The sequence below is a fragment of the Gymnodraco acuticeps genome, unplaced genomic scaffold (genome assembly GCF_902827175.1).
Source record: "Gymnodraco acuticeps unplaced genomic scaffold, fGymAcu1.1, whole genome shotgun sequence".
NCBI lineage: Eukaryota > Metazoa > Chordata > Actinopteri > Perciformes > Bathydraconidae > Gymnodraco > Gymnodraco acuticeps.
The window spans coordinates 4812270-4831361 of record NW_022989768.1 but is presented as its reverse complement, the minus strand read 5'-3'; the positions used below and the strand labels follow the sequence as shown (position 1 = coordinate 4831361).

The 19092-nt window shown below is 38.2% G+C and overlaps 1 protein-coding gene across 3 annotated transcripts in view; it reads right to left on the bottom strand.

Moving 5' to 3' along the window:
* The window catches only part of mettl15 (methyltransferase like 15), a 52207-nt gene that overhangs the window by 23803 nt on the left and 9312 nt on the right, over nucleotides 1-19092 (bottom strand). For all 3 annotated transcript variants that reach the window (XM_034217148.1, XM_034217135.1, XM_034217144.1), the window contains exon 3: nucleotides 7044-7180. In XM_034217148.1, coding sequence (XP_034073039.1) covers nucleotides 7044-7180 — 137 coding nt within the window. The remainder of the gene's footprint in view (nucleotides 1-7043; nucleotides 7181-19092) is intronic.

Genomic DNA, 19092 nt, shown 5'->3' with positions numbered 1-19092 from the left:
AAATATTGACTGTATTTTCATGTTCAAATTGGTCATACATAAAAACAAACATCCACAGTCAACAACCAGCAAGTCAAGGTCATTTTAAGCATTTCTAGCAGAGACCCTGTGATGTATACAATTTAATGTGAACCCAAAACAGGCTCAGGTATTTCCTTGGAGTTCCCACTAAGAGTCTTTTTTAAATCCTTCCTTGTCACAGACAGCAAGAAGCTATGTACACAGTCACTTCGTCATGCATCCTCAAGCCACATTCATGCATTTTTCATGTGACCTTTAACATTGTGCGAAAAAGATGATGGCAGAAGAGAGCAACAGGAGCTAGCATCTCCACATAAGGAGCCAAAGGTCTTCTGCAGCCTGCTCTACCCATCCCTGCTAGTGAAGGTATTTTTCTTGAAAATAAAGTGACCAAAAATATGTTATTGTCATTTCTAAATGACAAACAACTCATTTTGTATATCACATACCTGACCGCAAATGCTAAACAGCTTAAATTGATGACACCTTCCTCATTCATTTCTCCATATAATGTGTACTCAGTATGAGGTTAACATGGACCGGATTTAAAAGATGAAGGAAATGTAAAGACCTCATTATGGGAGTTCCTGATATCTTTGTCAAGAACTCACCAACAGACTTAAGTGAAGACTTGTACCCTGAGTCATTCCTACTGTCAAAAAAGCTTTTCTTCATGTCTAGGGCACGGGTGCCCACACTTTTTCAGCTTGGGAGCTACTTTTAAAATGACCAAGTCAAAATGATCTACCTACATTAAAAATGCTAAACATATATTTATTTATATATACTGAGTATACCTTATGTTGGTGTACCTTGCATAACTGCATGAACCCGTATGGCACAATACAACTCAGTACATTTTTGGCCATTACGTCAATTTTATACCCTTTCTTTAGTATAATTGTATAAATTGGAAGGCTAACTACTAGGTAATCAGCTCACCAGTGATTTGCAGCTGGCGCGGTTGACCGCGGTGAACTGCGTGTTAGAAAAGATGAGATCTCAGACTGGCTTACCTGTACGTCAATCAAGTGGCAAATGCCATAGTAAGGATGGATGATAGGCTAACTTTTTCTTTTTTTTCAATGTCATGCGATCTACCCACACTACCTTTGCGATCGACCGGACGTATTGGGCACCCTTGGTCTAGGGCTTCATAATGAATGAAGAAACAAGACTAAGTTGTAGTTCTGTTTACATTCTGCAGACTGTATTAACATGTGGACAGGAATAAATGAACGGAAGAGAAGGGTAACATTGAACCCAACATTTGCAGCATGTCCACTTCACTAAAAACAATTATCATACGCTCAAAGCAAAAACCTTGTATCAGGATAACCATCGTTATCGGATGAAACTTTAAGGTAGAGAGCTAAAGCTTATTGTGTGACAAGTGTTTTGACAAAACGTGATAGCTTTAGTCAACATAAGATAGTACTGGTTGGCTATGGTGATGCTCTTACATTTATGCAATGCATATTTAATTAGCTAATTTAATCTGCTGTCCCACCCATCTTTAAAGTATCTAGCAACCTGTGCACATAGATTGAGAACAACACATGAACCTCCATCTGGAGAAGGTTTGATGGACGGACCGAAATCTGTCCACAGACAGATAGACTTGTTTTTGTCATTGCAAAGCATAAAACCAGTACAAGATGCACTTCCTAAATGTGACAGGTGTGAAGAAAATAAAGGCCTAAATTCAATGAAAACCCAAGCAAAAGCGTCAGAAGTAGGGGGGTTGGGAAGTGAAGAAGGAGCACACTTTACCCCGGCCTGGTTCGGCATCACAAAACTTTTCAGATGTGTAGATGAGATGAGAATGAAGGCAGAATTTAAAGATGGGGATTTTCTGAGCAATGGCGCCAAAAGAAGGGGGGTGGAGGTAACTTGGAAGCGACTTTCATTACTAGACAGTGTTTAGTTTTATTCAAGTTCATTTTGCTATACCACAAGAAAGTAATTGTAATTATTGCTTGAAGTACTGTATTGATACCAATAAGCAGCATCAATGAGTATAAGCGGCATCAATATAGGTATGGATAAAATAAAGATACTGTTATTGATTCCCGGACATTTTAATACATTTATGTACACAACAATGACTCTTAAGATTAACTAGGGGTATGCAAGGAAAGAACACAAATTGGAAGGTCCTCTATTTCAAAACCCACTGAAGACAAGATGGCAAGGGAGCATCTCACCCACGCTGCCAGGGCCTTCCATTGCTTTGCTGTTGTTATTCACTTTCCTGCACAGTGATTGATTTGTTAAAAAATCTATAGTAAAGGCTTTGTTGTTCTCTCCCATCACCTGTGCAAACCCTTTCTGTTACTGCCTCCTCAAAAGCACTCTGCCCACCTACTCCAATTTAAATTTTTGTTGGTTATTCAGGGTATAAACTGTCTAATTGGTGAAAGTTGAGAAACTTTTTAAGCTCATGTGTGTTGAAAATCTTAGCAAACCTGAATTGTTGTTGACGTCGATTTACTGAAGGTCAAGCAGTGTTGTGCGGATGAAAATAACAGCTAGTTGCTAACACACAGAAACTGCTGTCATATGATTATCACCAACAGCTCCACTGAGAGACTATGGAAAACACACTTTGCTGCACTACGTGCCTACTAATATATACTTCTGAATGATTACAGGTACTTGTAGGTTTATTACATGATATTTTGAGTAAGAGGAAAAGATTGGTATTGATACACTAAAAGATGGGCACAATGGTAGATGGTCAATTAATGGTCAACATAGCCACTTCTTATAATGTCGATTTCCACACATAGCATTGATAGCTAGCAGCTAACAAGGGGCTCATCTGTATGAAGGGCAACAGGGAAGAGGAGAAAGGGGACGGAGCTTTACTGACTGGTAGGCAGCACTGCTGGTCCAGTCACAAGCTCCCCAATGAGTGTTGCACAAGTCGAGGCTTATTAAACTATTGCGGAATTCCTAATGTTATTGATGTTGTGTGGAATAGAAAGAATGAAAGCTGATCTAGAGAACATGCTCTGTGCAACATTTAAAAAACATTTGTGTGGTGAATAACAAAAGAAGATTGATGTCTGAGAGCAGTGAGTTAGGAAAGAGTGTAGCCTGTGTGGGACCACACAGAAGGCAGCTATGGGAGGAGTCTATGCCAATTGTTACATTCTAATACAAAGGGGAAATCTGTACAATGTACATTTTAAAACACAATACAATTTGATATCTATAATTGATTTCCCATACACAGTTGGAGTCTCGTAACATAATGAAAGCTCTATCATGCTTAAGAAAGGCCTGTTATTATGGTATGTTTTAAACAATTTACTTCTGCTTTTTAATAATGGATATTAAAATACTGTGGTCTGTGTGTCCGCCCACACCCAGGTGATGATGTACATACCTTTCTCTAGACACTGTGACTTTTTCACCAACACGTTTTTGTAAGCCACTGAAGGATTTAAAAATATGCAAAACAGTTGCATAACATTTCTAAATTATTAACTTCTTTATGTGGCTTAGACACAGAGTTGGAGATATAAATGTCTTATGTAAGGTCTTATATTATTAAAGAGGACAAGTTTCAGTGGTGTATGTGCTGAGGTCCAAGTGTGGGCTCATAATTGCTTAAGAGATCTATTTATAGTTGTAGCACCCCACAACATTGACATCATGCAGGTTTTTTGTTATTCTTGCATCTCGCTAGATCAACCTAACACTGAATGTGATCTTCAAAAAACGGGAAGATCACACAGAGACAATCCAAAGCTTTGCAGATTGTATAACAGGATATGTGAAATGGCAGTGACAAAGATTAAGAGCCAGTGCTAATGATACAAGGGTATATTCCCATTTGCGCTGTAGCATATTCTACAAGTGAAGAAACCATGTGCCAGATAAAACTAAAAGTCCATCAGACATTTCCAATTCTCAGCATATTCTTTTTAAATGTTCAATGCTTTGCCTTATAATTGAATATCGGAACAGGTGATTACAGTTAGATGTTATCTATCTGTCAATGTGCTTTTAAGTCAGACACAAAGTGACAGGAATTCATGTCATGTTAGCAGTAGTCAGCTTTCGTTACCATTTTGCCCCAAAGAGATAATACACAGACTGTACATACGTGAACTGTATGTGTGTGTCCAGCTCAGCCTCTGGCAGCCAGATCCCTCAAGTCTTTGCCTTATTCTCTAAATGTTTATTAAGTATATTTATACAACAAAGCCTCGACATAAATGTGTTTTGCACTGCCCCATGTGGAATTAAATCTAAGCGTCTCTTTTCTTTCTACTAACAACTGCAACTCCTCCTAAAATTAAATTAGCTCAGTTTGAATCATGATCAAGATATCTTCATGTTCTTAAAAGTTATGCGATGAAAAGGTGTCATAATCCAGTAGGAATCAATAATCCAAAATATTATGATAGATTTTGTCTACTCAAAACACAGTCACATTTTGTCAAACCAGTTTTAAATTGTATTCAAATAAACTGGACAATTATATTATAAAAGGTTATCTGTCTTTAATGTCAACATGTTATTTTCTAAGGTCATTAATAAACCATAAAGCTGAATAAGACAATACGTACTTTGCACAAAGCAACACATTTGGCTATTCTTTAGTATGTCCTCCTTTCACTAAATAATTCCTTTTTCTTGCCCATTTGGAATAAGAGTACACTCAGTGAGGACATCAGGAACCTTTTCAGCAGACAAGATGCAGTCTATTCACAAATCAAGCCTGAAATATTCCCTTGAGTTGACCTGCTCAGTTCCTTTAAGACAAGACGCTGATTGATTGCTTTCAGCAGGGGAGCAGTGATGAAAATATCTACAGTCCAGACAAGATAAAAGAAAAAGGAGGCTACAAACATCAAGAAAGACACACACAGACTAGCCTTTAAAAATGTGTGTTTGTTTAACATTTACATGTAAATGTATGCTTCCTCACTTGACCGAGTAAATGTAATTAAACGGCTGTTTACTTGGTGGCCTTGCCGGTGTTTCTTTGAAATGTCATCAATAACTGTTAAATGCTTCCCTGCTTTTCCTCCACATTTTCTCATCTTCATGTCCTCATTCAAAAGCTTGTTTCCGAACAGTTAGGAGATGTTGTGTCACAGATGAGGAAAGTTGACAACTTTGAAAATGTACACTTTCCGGGATGTTGTCTGTGATGAATGATTCATGTTATTTATCCTCTTGTTAGAGTCAAGAGAAAGTCTGACTGCGATATACTGAACAATGTAAAGACAATGACTCATGGTTGGATTTTCTTTTTGGTAAACAAAACCATAGACTTAATACAAACAATAATACAATACATACAAAATATGGACATTGTCTCGTCACGTTGCCTATTGGTTTCTGAAGATCGGTAGTGAAGCTTAATGTGGGTGGCTTCCGGCTCCAAACTATTACAAAAATAAAAGGTGGAGCAGAGTTAGCTCCAAGTTAGCTGCTTATGACCTGTTATAGCACCCACCGGTTACCTCACTAAAGATAAATTAGTTCCCACCATGTTAACTTAAGTTGCAAATGTATTTGTTTCACAAACTGTCCCAGAAAAGTCTTTGAATGCATAATCTGTTACTGCAACTGCACTGCCTTGATTGCATTTCATGTATCAACTGTACCTCAAACTAAATCCGCCCAACAACAATCTATCTAGCTCCATCCATGACAAATGGTTACAGAAAATGTGAATGCGATTGCAAGAGCTAAATAAATCACTTTTAAATTGGTTTGAAATCAACAAAGTACAGTTCATTTTAAATAAAATTTGATTTCAGTCTATGTGTGACAACATTGAACAGGTGTAAATCCAATGTTTGCCTGACATTAGAATAATGCTTAGTGCTTTTTCTGATTCGTAACATTTATTGTGGGCATAACTCCTGCGTAGCTTCAAGCGCAGGGAAGTCATAGCAACAACAGGAATGGTGAAGAGGAGAGAATAGGCTGACTGAGACTCAACATGCAGGAGACAAATCCCATTTAAGGCATGGTTGAATATCATTCAGGGATCAGAGATTTAGTTTCATAAGCTAATGCTTTAAAAAAAACATTTGAGGTAAAATGATTCTTTCTGTACTGTTAAACTGGGTTCAGATTCACACCAACATTCAACAGCTTGCAGTGAGGTTATACTTCCCTCAAGAAACAGCAGTACAGGCGAGAGAGAAAATCCTCTAACCCTGTTGTGAGGATGCACTGCGTAGGCTGCGATTGTCTTTTACTCAGGCTTCCAATAATATTGGTTAATTGCTAGATTTCTCTAGCTTCTCTCAACTTGTATCACGAGTGGGCGTGGAAGAGTTTACAGCAGGGGTTTATTGCTGCTGACAGAATACAGTGTTCTCATTCTCTCTTTCTCTTAATTGTCATTCCCTGCTCACAGGCACATTTCTCTGGCAGAGTCCCTTGAGAGAGGTTTCCCCAGAATCTACGTAAAAGGATTCCTTCCCACGCCATAGTCTTAGGAACATCTCATTTTCATCCTCCCGCGCCTTGCTCATGCTCACACACACTCCCTCTCACACTGGCAACGTGTCCTCGTGTCTCCCTGTTCTCTCACTCTCGTGTTTTCTTTTTCTTTTTTTCTCTCTTGACACTTTTTAACTTCTCTGGGCTTCTCTATACTTCCCGCCCCCCCCTCATATCTTATAGATCCTCCGTGGGAGGCAGCATCTCCTTCACACTGCAGGCGTGGGCCCTTACTCTGACAAATGACATGCCGGGCCCACCAGCTTTGCGTGGGGGGGAGAAAAGCTTTAAGTTAAGAAGGAGAAAAGGATTTGATTGGATGGTGAAACTCAGGGGCTGTATCTTGGCGAGCAGTATTTTATCGGGCTCAGGGAAAAAGTGAGAAATACAGACAGAACAGCAACATTTACATCATATAGTATGTTTTAAGAAATAATGACCACAAACCAGACACTGTGATCAAAATGGTCAAGCTGTCAGCTGCGGCAATACACATCTATTGTACATTTGTCTCATTCTACATGCTTTAATAAATCACTTACCAGTATTCCTTGGCTAATTGCTGGGCCAGAGAAATGGCTGTAGGATCTCGGTCTAAGGCCAGGACTGTGACTTCAGGGACCAAATTCAGAATTGCTTTGGTGTGACCACCACCCCCAAATGTCATGTCTAGAACCACCTACAGGCGAGAAAGCAAGAAAACATTCACACCAGGACTCTGTATGAACAATTAATCATCATCACCCTATCGTGACAATGTTGATTCTTTTAGTTTACAGTAGTGAATCTGACTTTGTCAAAAATCTAAAACGGATTTGTATTCATGATTCCTGATAAGCCTGTAAGTTTAAAGCAGACATCCCCAAAAATAGAGGAGTGATGCTCATTATTTAAGTATAAATTATGGCTGGACAATATGGCCAAAATGTTCTACTACAATATAGGTAATCTCATATCTTGATAATGATACAGTATATATCATGATATAGCATGCTTTCTGGTCAAACATATTCTATATGAAATAACCATAATGTAAAGTACTACTTTGTAAATTAAATCTTTGATTCATAAAAAGCTATGAATATTTTTCCATTTCATTAAGAATTTAAGTGCAAAATGAACATAACAGTTTCAAGTAAAATGACACCAAAAATAGACTGTTACTTAATTGCCTTGATCTGAGTTGTAATATAAAGTGTGAAAAGTTGGTGCGAGCTTGTTGAAACAGATAAACGTGACGTCAGCCTTTGTTTGATGATTATTTAAATAGCTATAATTTCTCGCAGGCTCTGGCACATGTCGACAGTTTACTTTGTTTTTTCGACGCAACAATCATTTGTGTCGGCCTACTAAACCATTATTAATATCCACTTAAGAAAACAAATCAGTGGGGAGTCTTTTCTTTCACATCATTCGCGACGACCTTTGGCCTAACTGTTCCTAAATATAAAAAAAACTTTATTTGTTCCTAACTTTTTTAACATGTTGCTCTGGTTGATTACAGAAAAGCAAACATTTAAAAGGACTCAATCACATAAAAAAGTACTGTCTGGTTCTGGCACAACTGTCTGGTTCTGGCACAAGGTCCCTTCACTGTCAGTCTGGTGATTCTATCAACAAGTGCAAACTAAACTCTTGCAACAGATGCCCAGCAATTAATAATGCCTAAAATGTAAATTAACTCTCTCTCTCTTCAACCAGTCCATTGTTTATTTAGCAATAATTCCACACTCTTTGTTTGCACTCTTTCTCCAAGACACAGCTCTTTGACACCATTGCAAAATTAATACATAAAATATTGTTCCTGCAATGCTAATTTGTCCCTGTGTTGAGGCTTTTGCAGCATTTGTTTCTACATGTAGCTATAGTGATGAATAGTATTTATGCTACATCATAAATATGTGTATAGTTTTTACTGAAAACAATTAGAAATGAAAAAATTGCATTTCTTCCAAATCTGGCAATAAAGAATGAACAAATATGGTCAGTGTTTGATTCAAAAAGTTTAAATGTTTCAGAAACCTGTTAGTAATAAAAAACATGAATTTCAAACTTTTTCAATAATAGTTCTACTAGGTTCTACTCTTTCAAACAAAGCAAAAGAAGAAGAACATTTTCTTTTGGTAAACATCTTTTTGAGGATAGCTATTATAATGATTTTGTTACTCCAAAAAATATTGAATTTATCCTAAAAATACCGTTGGATATCGGAGGTAAGTTTAAAGCAACTAAAGCATTTGTTAAACAGATAATAAGAGGTAGAGAGTGGGCTTTAGAAAGGAAATGTCCAATACCTGCCAACCACTTTCCAGAGCAGCTTTGCTGTTAGTCAGGCAGCTGTAAACTCAGCCTTTCCATGGGTCCACACAACAAACATCTCCTGTCCAGACATAATTATGTAATATATTTCCTGAATGCCTATCACTGACTGAACACTCTGAGATTGTTCAAAACAACTCTTTGGATTATGCCTTACTTTTTATTTCTTAAATGCCTGCTATGTAATGTCAGCAAATGGAAGGAACACATGTGAAAATGACAGAAAAGGAAATGCCAGCTATTTCCCACAAAAACATTAAACATGTCGATCGATAGTGACGTTGAAGGTGGGGTGTGTGCGTGCATGTGTGAGGGAAGAAGTGATCAATGGCGGTTCCCTCTCCTTTCCAGCGCACAGCAGCAGATGGGGAGGGGGTGTGGGCTAGTGGGATGAGTCACACGCATAATGAACTTGCCTGTTGTGCTATTCAATACAAAAAGGAAAGGAAAACAGAAACACAAACAGCAAAGTAGGCTGGCGTTTATCGAAACAGTCGACACAAGCAACCAGGAGACAAACTGGTCCTCTACTGGAGTGTGCTGCACTTGTCAAAACAATATTTCTTTAAATCTTGGGAAAGCTTTGGCCAAAATAACAAAAGGTAAAGCCTGCTTGTTCCACTGGTGCAAACGAACGGACAGACAACTGATGCTCAATATTCTTCGAGGCAAATGGTTGAAGATATAAATACTGTACTATGTATTCGTATTTGTATCACTGCTGCTGCTCTAAGCACAGACAATATCCATCTTTATGAGGTTTAATCCAAGTTTCCTCCCTTTTACTTACTCACACACATACACCCACCAAAGAAACCACGCTTTGAAATTAAGGAAAATGGAAAATGGGATGTTTACAAGGTCATTTATAAGGTACATTGGAAATCTAGCTCCCTCACCCTGAGGGAGAACAAGCTTTTCAATGCTGTTGTGAAAACCTTCCCTCTTTCCTAACAACCCTGCTGCTTCTGCCACCTGATGAACAAACAACTTCTTGAAAAGAGTTGGTGATAATGGGTTTGGCATTTGCGATGAGGATTGACACCAAACTTGGGAGTGAGTCATTCGCATTGATATTTCATACAGAGGGGTGTCAGCGAGGCTCTCACCTAGACCAAGCCTGCATAGAGGAAGCAGCAGATTGAAATTGAGCCTGAACACAACATGGGTCATCTGAGTTCCTATGTGCAGCGATGCTACTTAAAGTAAAGTCATTAGTGTAGTCTGTGTTTTGTGCTGTGTTTGGGCTGTGTAATATCTGCCTTTCCCAGCAGAGGGAATAGGAGAGTTAGGAGTGGTCCGAGTGGTGCAGTCCGACAGTGAAGCTGCAAGGTGCTCTAATGCAGGACACTTCAGCAGCCACCCCAAAGCATTCTTAATGAGAGCTTTACCCCCTTAAAGAAAAAATGAAAAAACATTATAGACTCCCATTTGGTATTTTAAATTAAAAACATGGGGAAGATCATCTTCTGTAAAAAAGGTTTGCCTAACATTTGTGAAGTGGGAAAAGTATGATGTTTGATAATGAACATTTGCAAACATAATACAGTTCGTACAACAGTAAATAATATCCTGGCCATGTGGAAAAAGAGGCCCCTTCTCAAGTCTTCTTATGGTTGAATTCATTAGGAAAAGGGGAAGAGGAACCTGAGAGAAGGCTGAGTACTCACCTAAATCCTACTTGTGACTCCCCAGCCCAGGTCAGTTACAGTGGGGGATCTAAAATGTCATTGAGGGGAGTTTTTACAGATCTTGTTACACTAACACACAGACCATTAGGGAGACAGATACACAGGTACAGGATCGCTTTTCTTGTCGCGTCCGTTGCCATGGCAAGAGTGGAGGTAACCGGTTTGCATTTCTTTCTCTGTCACACAAAGTTCATGGTGAGATACAAGTGCGCCCAATTTTGTGCTGCTTGGCCGCACGAGAACATGGTATGGATAGACGAAGTTATGATAACGGGGGGAAATGGTGGTTTAATCCACTGCAGAAAGTGAAGTGTGTCGTTGCCTTTGTGCACTTGACTGTGGACATAAATCTCACATTCAAAACGGCTGCTGTGCTCAAACTATATTAAGATTATAATACATTAATATTACTTTTGAAACCCCTTATGACAGCATCATAATATATGTTACTCTGCATCTTATCTCCACATGTATTTTTCCTTCACCTACTTGTTTAAATGAATGTAATGCGAGTTGTATTAGACCAGCAAGTAGTGGGTGGAGGTGGGTGTGGGGGGGCACAGACAGATGGCCAGTGAGAGCAGACGAACTCCAAAGGCATGAAATCTTCCCGCAATTACGCCGTCAAGAGATTATGTTGGTGGTGACCAGTAATGTCTGAGATGAGGCCTTTTGCCTCCCCTACATAAACGTAAAGTCTACTAAACATACTCCCTGTGTGTCTGAGAGTAAGAAAGATAGATTGAGTGATGAGTGAGTGAACAAGTTATACAGGGGTGCAGAAATGTTCACAAAACTCGTTGCCAGAGGGCTGCTTCCAAATGCCTCTCTGTATGTTAAGATAATCTCTCTTTTGTCAGAGGAACGATGCAGAGTTACGACAAATACTTTCATTCCTCATCTATTCAGTGCTGTTTGCACTCTTTTGGCACACGTTTAAATAAAAGGCACTTGAGGAGGTATTTGAGCTAGTCAAGACAAGACACATCTACACGCAGAAAGAAGAAAGCGTTCTTAATACACTCATCTGAAGTTTGTAGGTCAAACGAAGAGTGAGAATCAGCAAACCCTATCGGAGGCACTTAGAAACTTCTTTAGAGTCCAATAGAACATTTATTAGAGACTTAAAAAGCTTATTTGTTTAAGTGTCCTATGCTGACTTTGTCATTTATAAAAGTATTTATTGGAATGTTGGTATATTTTAAGGTACAAGTGAGCTCAATGTCACCTTAATGTGTCAGAGTTCACGTTAAAAGAAGTAAGTCATGATGTTAGTATACTTTAATACAGCCAACACTGCTCAGGATCATACCAAACCGGAAGAAGGCATGATGCTTCACACAGGGTAACAATGTAAAAACCTATTGACATGTTCACATGCATAGCTGATAAGTTCACACTTAACTACAGTTGCAACTAATTAATCATTTAACGATTCATGCTCCCGAGATAATACCAGACCCAAAGGGATGTCTTCAAATGCTTATTTCGTTCTCCCTATTCAAAAAAAAGTATTCCACTTAGAATGAAATGCCATTGTTTGAAGCAATCAAAGGAACTCCCAGTTGGGACCACCATTATTATTCTATTATCACAGTTTCATAATTATTATTTTTTTAATTGTCAGCATCAATCTCGGTAAACCTCATCATAAAGGCTGACATGATTGTGTGAAGAAAGCAACAGCAAGCTGCAACTGTAAGTCAAGCATCTTCCCCTGAGGAAAACACTTGACTGGGAAAGAGAGCGGCGTAAGGGCCATAAACCAACTCTGCCTCGAAATGTGTGTCGAATCCTGCACAGCCATACCCACACAGACACAGTCAAATAGCACTGAGCAGCTTTTAATGGCAGCCATGGACACTGAAAGGGAAGAGTAATCCCCAACAACAACATTTTGATGTCAACAACTTCTGTAAACAGTATCTTCAGCTGCTAAATGTTGGACTTTCTCCACAGTCTTACGAGAGAAACCCTAAAAGAAAACTGGGCTATTTTGAGTCTACTGGCCAGTGTTTTGACTTTTAACTAGAGACTTCCCTTTTTTGGATTGGCTGCAACAGGACATAGGCTATTGGTCTACAGAAGTGTGTGCTCTCAGGGTAGCACAAGGCAGAGGACATTCTGGAAAACTATCTAAACAATTTCAGGAAGCTGGCTAGTCTGTTTGTCACAGTGTCTCCCAACACCATATATAGCAAACTTCAGGCTGCTATGAATCACGTAGGTATGGTTAAGTGTCTTTATGTTCCTTTTGGTGTCACCATGATTTAAGCTCAGGAAAGAGCAATAAGGGTTAATAAAGCAGATTTTTAACTGTGTTGTGAAGTAAATAAATATTGTTGATATAATATATTACATTACATCAGTAACATACTGTTTGGTTCTGCCTATACAGTTTTTTCTTGGTTCTATAAAAAACACATCCCAAACACAGCTTGTGAAATAGTAAACTTAGAGGTAAGACAGGACAATACTCTGCCAGTATGTAAACCATAACGGCTCTAAAGCTAGTCCTTTGTTTGCAATTAATATAAATGGCGAGGAATAAGAAATCCACAATCAATATTATGATGAGCAAGTGCAGAATATAAAAATATTGAAAAGTCACCTCTATAAGCTCTGTACCTACTGTATCATACAGCACTCTGATGCTAATTATGGGCTATCCCACAGCTTGATTATATCAAAGCTAACATCTTTGTATTTACTGTAAGGGATCTTCTGATGCATAAGCAAATAGTGCATGCTTAGTCAGGTAGAAACTGAATATGCATGCACTGCATCATTATGGTGCTGATGTGCTGAGAAAAGAAAAAATAGGGGATGCAAATGTAAAAAAATAATAGATTGACCCACTTTTTCTTTAATTTAACAGTGGCATGTGCAGGGGCTCTGGTCATTGCGACTGTATCTGTCTGGAGGCTCCTAGTTGACAACCAGACTTCAGTAAATTGATCACTAAATGAACCTGAAAAACATAACAATCTTTTGTTTCAGGTGGATCAGTTCTAACTTTTTGTTCTTATGTGTGCCGCAATCTCTGTCCAGGGTGCTGATCCTGGGACAGTCAGGGATGGGGCAGCTGTGAGAGGATATTTGTCATTGAGTCTCATGTAGAAACATTATTTTAAGTTTCTCTTTCTGTGCAGAGAAAAAATAAGAGAAGTCAACTGCAGATGCACAAAATGTCTTTAACTATTTAAATTTGCTCTTACTCAGCTGGGCTAAACATGGTTACTATGTATTAGAGGGGCGTGGCACATTGTTTGTAATTAGCAAAGGCAACGTCCCCTTCACATTACATTTGGGTAAGTGTTATGCTGTGTGTAAGTATTTTGGCACATGCCCAAGAAATGTACTTTATAGTTCTACTTCACTCAGATTCCAATATTGTACTTTTTACTACTCTACATTCATTTGATACTTTTCGTTACTAGTAGTTACTTTACTATTGGTTATTGTTACAAAAGTATAATAATGGGCAGGTAAAACAACATGTCCTTCTCCTTGCTCCTTTCCATCATCGGCTAAGAACTGTGTAAAGTGTACATGTTTTGTTTTATAATAATTGCCACGAGTGGAATAAACTAATAAATTAAAATAATTAAATAATGTACACATTTACTTCTCATAGATTAAGCTGAAAAGCAAGATTAAAAGGTAATTCAAACTAGCTCCACTTTTATCAATGGTAATAAATGAAATTATATGTACATTATAAAACAATATTATCTACATTATGCTACCTATCAGCCATTTTGCTAAGGTACTTTTACTGTGCTTTGTATATATTTGGAAGCTAATTTTACTAATGTAAACTAAGTTTTAAAAGTTTTCATTGTAAAATAAGTATTTAGTATTAAGTCCTCAAATGTCCCACAACAGAAAAATCACCTCACCTTTGCTGCATGTCAACAAAAAGTTACACACAGACATCAACCTATGGCAAGCAACCAGTAGAGGTGAAATGTTTGTCATGTTGAGGGTGAACTCGTTGTAAAATCATACATTAGAGGTTTGGACTGCAGAAGCAGCTGAGTTACACTCAAATGACCTGCTGGTGTTACCAACTAACATGTTAGTTGAATGAGTCCAGAATTTAGAGCACTGATTATGTATAACTTTAATTTAGGGTCACGGTCACTGAAGTAAGCTGTTGAGCAAAAAGCTCTAGTGACTCCTAATTTAATGAATGGTTGGGTGGTTATTTATCTTACTGGAGTGATTGCCTCTAAAACTATTGGACTCGATTGTGCAGCTTGATTGTAGCAAGAAGAGGGACATGAAGACAGGCCATCAAAAACACCGGTCGCTCCCTAGCTGCTTCCTGCTTACATGATGTGTTGCTCAACTTTGGAGCGATCGTGCATCATAAAAATCTGAACTGAGTCAGCGACGGTGACAACAACCTTGTCAATGTTGAGCTTACAGACTACCCACGCTCAGTATCCCAAAACACCAAAACAAGCACTGTACTAGTCGTGGATAACTTTGAAAAGTAAAGCCTTTTTGCTTTTCTACGATAACACAAGGTGTTAGCTTTCTGGAGCCTTTACTTTTGGATTCATGGTTTTAAAGTGTATATATTTAAAACTCCATGTTCAGCTGCTGATATATTATGAAGATTGTTTTAACATTGTAATACAGTATGTAACCCCCCTCACTTTCTCATATAACACCCTAACCCTCCTCAAATGTCCTTACTTTTACTTCTTTTTCTTTATATACCTTTTTCTAACCGACACCTTTAGATCATTCATGCCAGCTCAGCCTTTGCTCTATGGTTACATTTGTTTTATTTTTCATGAAAACCTGACAGCGAAAAGGGAAACCCCGGTCCCTGTCCTCCTCTACATAAAGCTCATAAAGCCCATGTCAAGCATCCGCCCACTTCAAAGAGTCCTGAGATTGGCTCTTACACCACGGTGGTGTTGAGGAGATCCCTGGAGAAACAGGGATAGCAGGCACTTGTATCTTCTCTGAAACTATGAGCCAATAACTCAATATTTACTGTACGTGGGCAATCCAAGGCAACGATTAGTCTTTCTGCTGCTTTATAGGCTGCTGGCATTCTGAAAAAGTAATCTGAAAGTAATTGCATTTCAAAAATAATGACTTCACCTAGCTTCTCAGAACATATTAACACTTTTTTCTGTTAAAATTAAAACGTAGTTTGATGTGCATTCAATAGCAACTTTAAAATCTATTCTGGAGCATTATAACATGTGTCTACGTGTGATTAAGTTGAATTTGGGGCCGCTGCATGACCCAAACATCCTAAATGCGGAAGATGATCATCTGCACAGCAAGGTAATCACATCATCATGCAATAATCTATGTGTCAAAATTTGAATTTAGCATTTATATTTGATTTGTAAGTTCTAACACTTTATGAATAAAGTGATTTAACAGGGCATGGAAAAGCACTGTTGGGATCTGATTTGGAGGCAATGAGTGACAGATGAGAAAGAACTGATTGGACACAGAAATAAATGGAAAGGGAGGGACCTCTACTCTGTGCATGAGTCATCACTCTCCACCCCCACCCCCCAGCCAAACTGTCTGTTTGTGTCTTGCAGGTTGGAGATTTACTGAACCACATTTCTTCTGCAAGAAAAGAAAAGATTCATTTTCCTATCAAACTGAATGCAGACTTAAACAAGCACTTCTTTTTTTTAGCAACATCATGAGTCCAATTTGTAGGTGCATTATGGTGACTGTTAAGAATACATCCTAAATATATCAGTACTTTTGTGTGTTTGACCATAACAATGTCCGTGGTTCATGTTATAACATTATAACACATTATAACACATTATAACACTTTCATAAATCACAAGGGTGCTGAGTGTGCTAAAATATAGATGGCATTATGCATTTTCAACATACATCAGCATAACTGGCTTAAACTACAGCATATGGATTTCAAACCTAAAACTGTATGAAAAGATTCAACTACCAAATCCACATACCAAATAACTCTGTTGACTAAGCATTGTGGCTCTCGGATACACATCCTTAGATCAGCACAGACTACAGACTCCCTTCAGTGCTCTGTAGTTCATGATAATCAAATTAATGTTTCCCACCCTCCAGCATGTTAGTTTGGGTAGAAACAGGGGCAACGGGGTGACGCTGTGTGAAAGCCTCCTTTGATTAGTGTAGTTAAATCTCTATTGTCACAACAGTGCTGGTATTTAAATATCTGAGAGGACTGTATTTCTGTATTTTTATTTAAAAGAATCTGACATTATTATTCCCTTTTATTAGTTATACCACAGAGAAGCTTTGGCAAACTGATTGATGCAATATCAAAGTCCTCTACTCAAATACATTCACTATGCATGAAGACAAATGTGTAATTTAACACTAGATGGCTGTTTGGTTTTTCTGTGAGTTCACCTTCAACCAACACGAGTACAGAACAATAAAATGATGTGTAATCAAAACAGTTTTTAATTCCAATCCTGGTCCAGTATTCAACTTGCATAAATGTGAATCCTACTGTGCATAAACACTGAGAATTTACTTTTCAGTGGAGTAGATGACCTCTTGTGTTCCAGCACTTCAATGACTGAAACAAAAACAAATGTTTACATATTTAAACATTTTGGATTTGTCAACGAGGGAAAAGGAGTAGATGTCATTCAAAAAAAGTAAAAAAAAGTAATTCAACTTTCATTTGTGAAAAATTCTTAACAGACACAAAACTATATTCAATTTAATCGATGGTCATTACTGAGACATATTTTACATCTCTAGAGGGGAGCTATAAGAAGACCATTATGATACCACAAGAAAAAATGTGCTTGATGCTTGATGGTGGTTCAAGGTTCAAGATTCAAGGCTTGTATTGGTCATACGAACATGGCTACAGTGTAAGTGTAAAATAGTGCAAGTAAATAGTAAATACAAAAAGAAAATGGTAAAAAAAAGTGTAGTGTGGCCAGGATGCTGTTCAACAAAACAAGGGGTGGGCAGGAAAGCACTGGTGTCTAAAAGACAACACACATGGTCAGTGGGGGAGTCTTGATGTGCGTTTATCATGGATGGACGCTTGCTGGGATACACCACTGTCCCATTTAACTATTAGATGCACATCAACAATTCAGAAAAAGACTATCAAATTTGCTCTCAGGATATTCACATCCCTGCTAGTGACTCCTTCCCCTGTCTGTTTGAAACCATGTGTAACCCCTGATAGACACAACTTGAGTAGATCCATGTTCATTTATTGTACAAATGTTTTTAGAAGCATTCCATTAATGAGTTTAAACAACAAATAACTACTTGGTGAACATTATAAATAGATTTGTACCATGCCCAAAAAACATTTGGTCTATTAAAGTTTAGGCAACAACAACTACTTAAATGGTTTTAGAGGTTAGAGAATGATATTTCACCAAAACACATTTGAGTCTGGCACAGTGAGTCATGGTAAACCCTGCTCTCATCTCTCAAAGGAAATGCTGTATATTGCCACTCCTTCCTCAGACATTTTGCTATCCTGTACGTCACACTACCTCCAGCACTTAATGTAAACATAGACCATTTTAAACCATTCAACTACCAATTCTGTGTTTTCTTTTTAAGAGGCGTGTCTCAACTTAAAATAGAAACGTTTTGTTTTCAATGTCGTTATCTGACTACATGCTGTTATGTTGACATGCTTACAATGTGTCCTTGTTAAATATAAGTTCCAGTGGGAAGCATATGCTACAAATTGTGACAGAAGTGCCAAAAGGCTATTTCTTTGTTTTAACAAGAAACAAGAATTAAGGTCAAATATGATGCAGTGGATCTATTCAAAATGATTACATGCTTCATTGCTCTTCTTCACTGCTCTGAAAGATTCCTCTTCAGCGTGACACTACTGTCAATACAGTGTGCCGAGGAAACAATGCAAACTATATAAAGCCCGAAAGAAAGCAGAAGTGAAAATGAAAAGAAATGGTAGAATCATCTAACTATATTCACAAAATGTAAAGAAGCATCAGGAAGGATGGCTTCCTCTCCTGAAGGTGAATTTCATGGTACTAAAGGAAGACAAAAGAAGAACAGGGCCAAGTCCATTAGGCAGTGCAAAGAGGAGCCGAGCTAAATGAAGGCTTCGTGGTGGAAGGCATGGTAATAGGGAAAAGACTTCTAGAGGCATTTAAGTAAGAAGATGCTTCCAGTAGTTGGAAGACTGGGTTGACAATACAATATGAAATGAAAGGAAGTAGGGAATGGGGTGGGGGCAGTGGAGGTGGCTTGGGGGAGGGGTTGGACTCTGAGGGAAGCTTCATAGTAGAGCAGTGGTAATGTAATGGCTGCAGAGTGCGTCCCATTTCAATGTGGTGAACACTAAACAGACAAGAGATAATGTTAGCATACCAGACCATCTTATATGTTCTTTACTCTTGTTTCAGTATCAATTACATTCCTATTAACATTTCTACAACGCTCATCATAGATGTCTATTGAGAGACCTACAAACAGGCTAACGTTTTACTGTACAACAGTTGACAAATTGTCCCACAGTCAATACAGTCCTATTGTCCATTGCTGAGCTGGCACTGAAGTGTAGTTTGTAAGG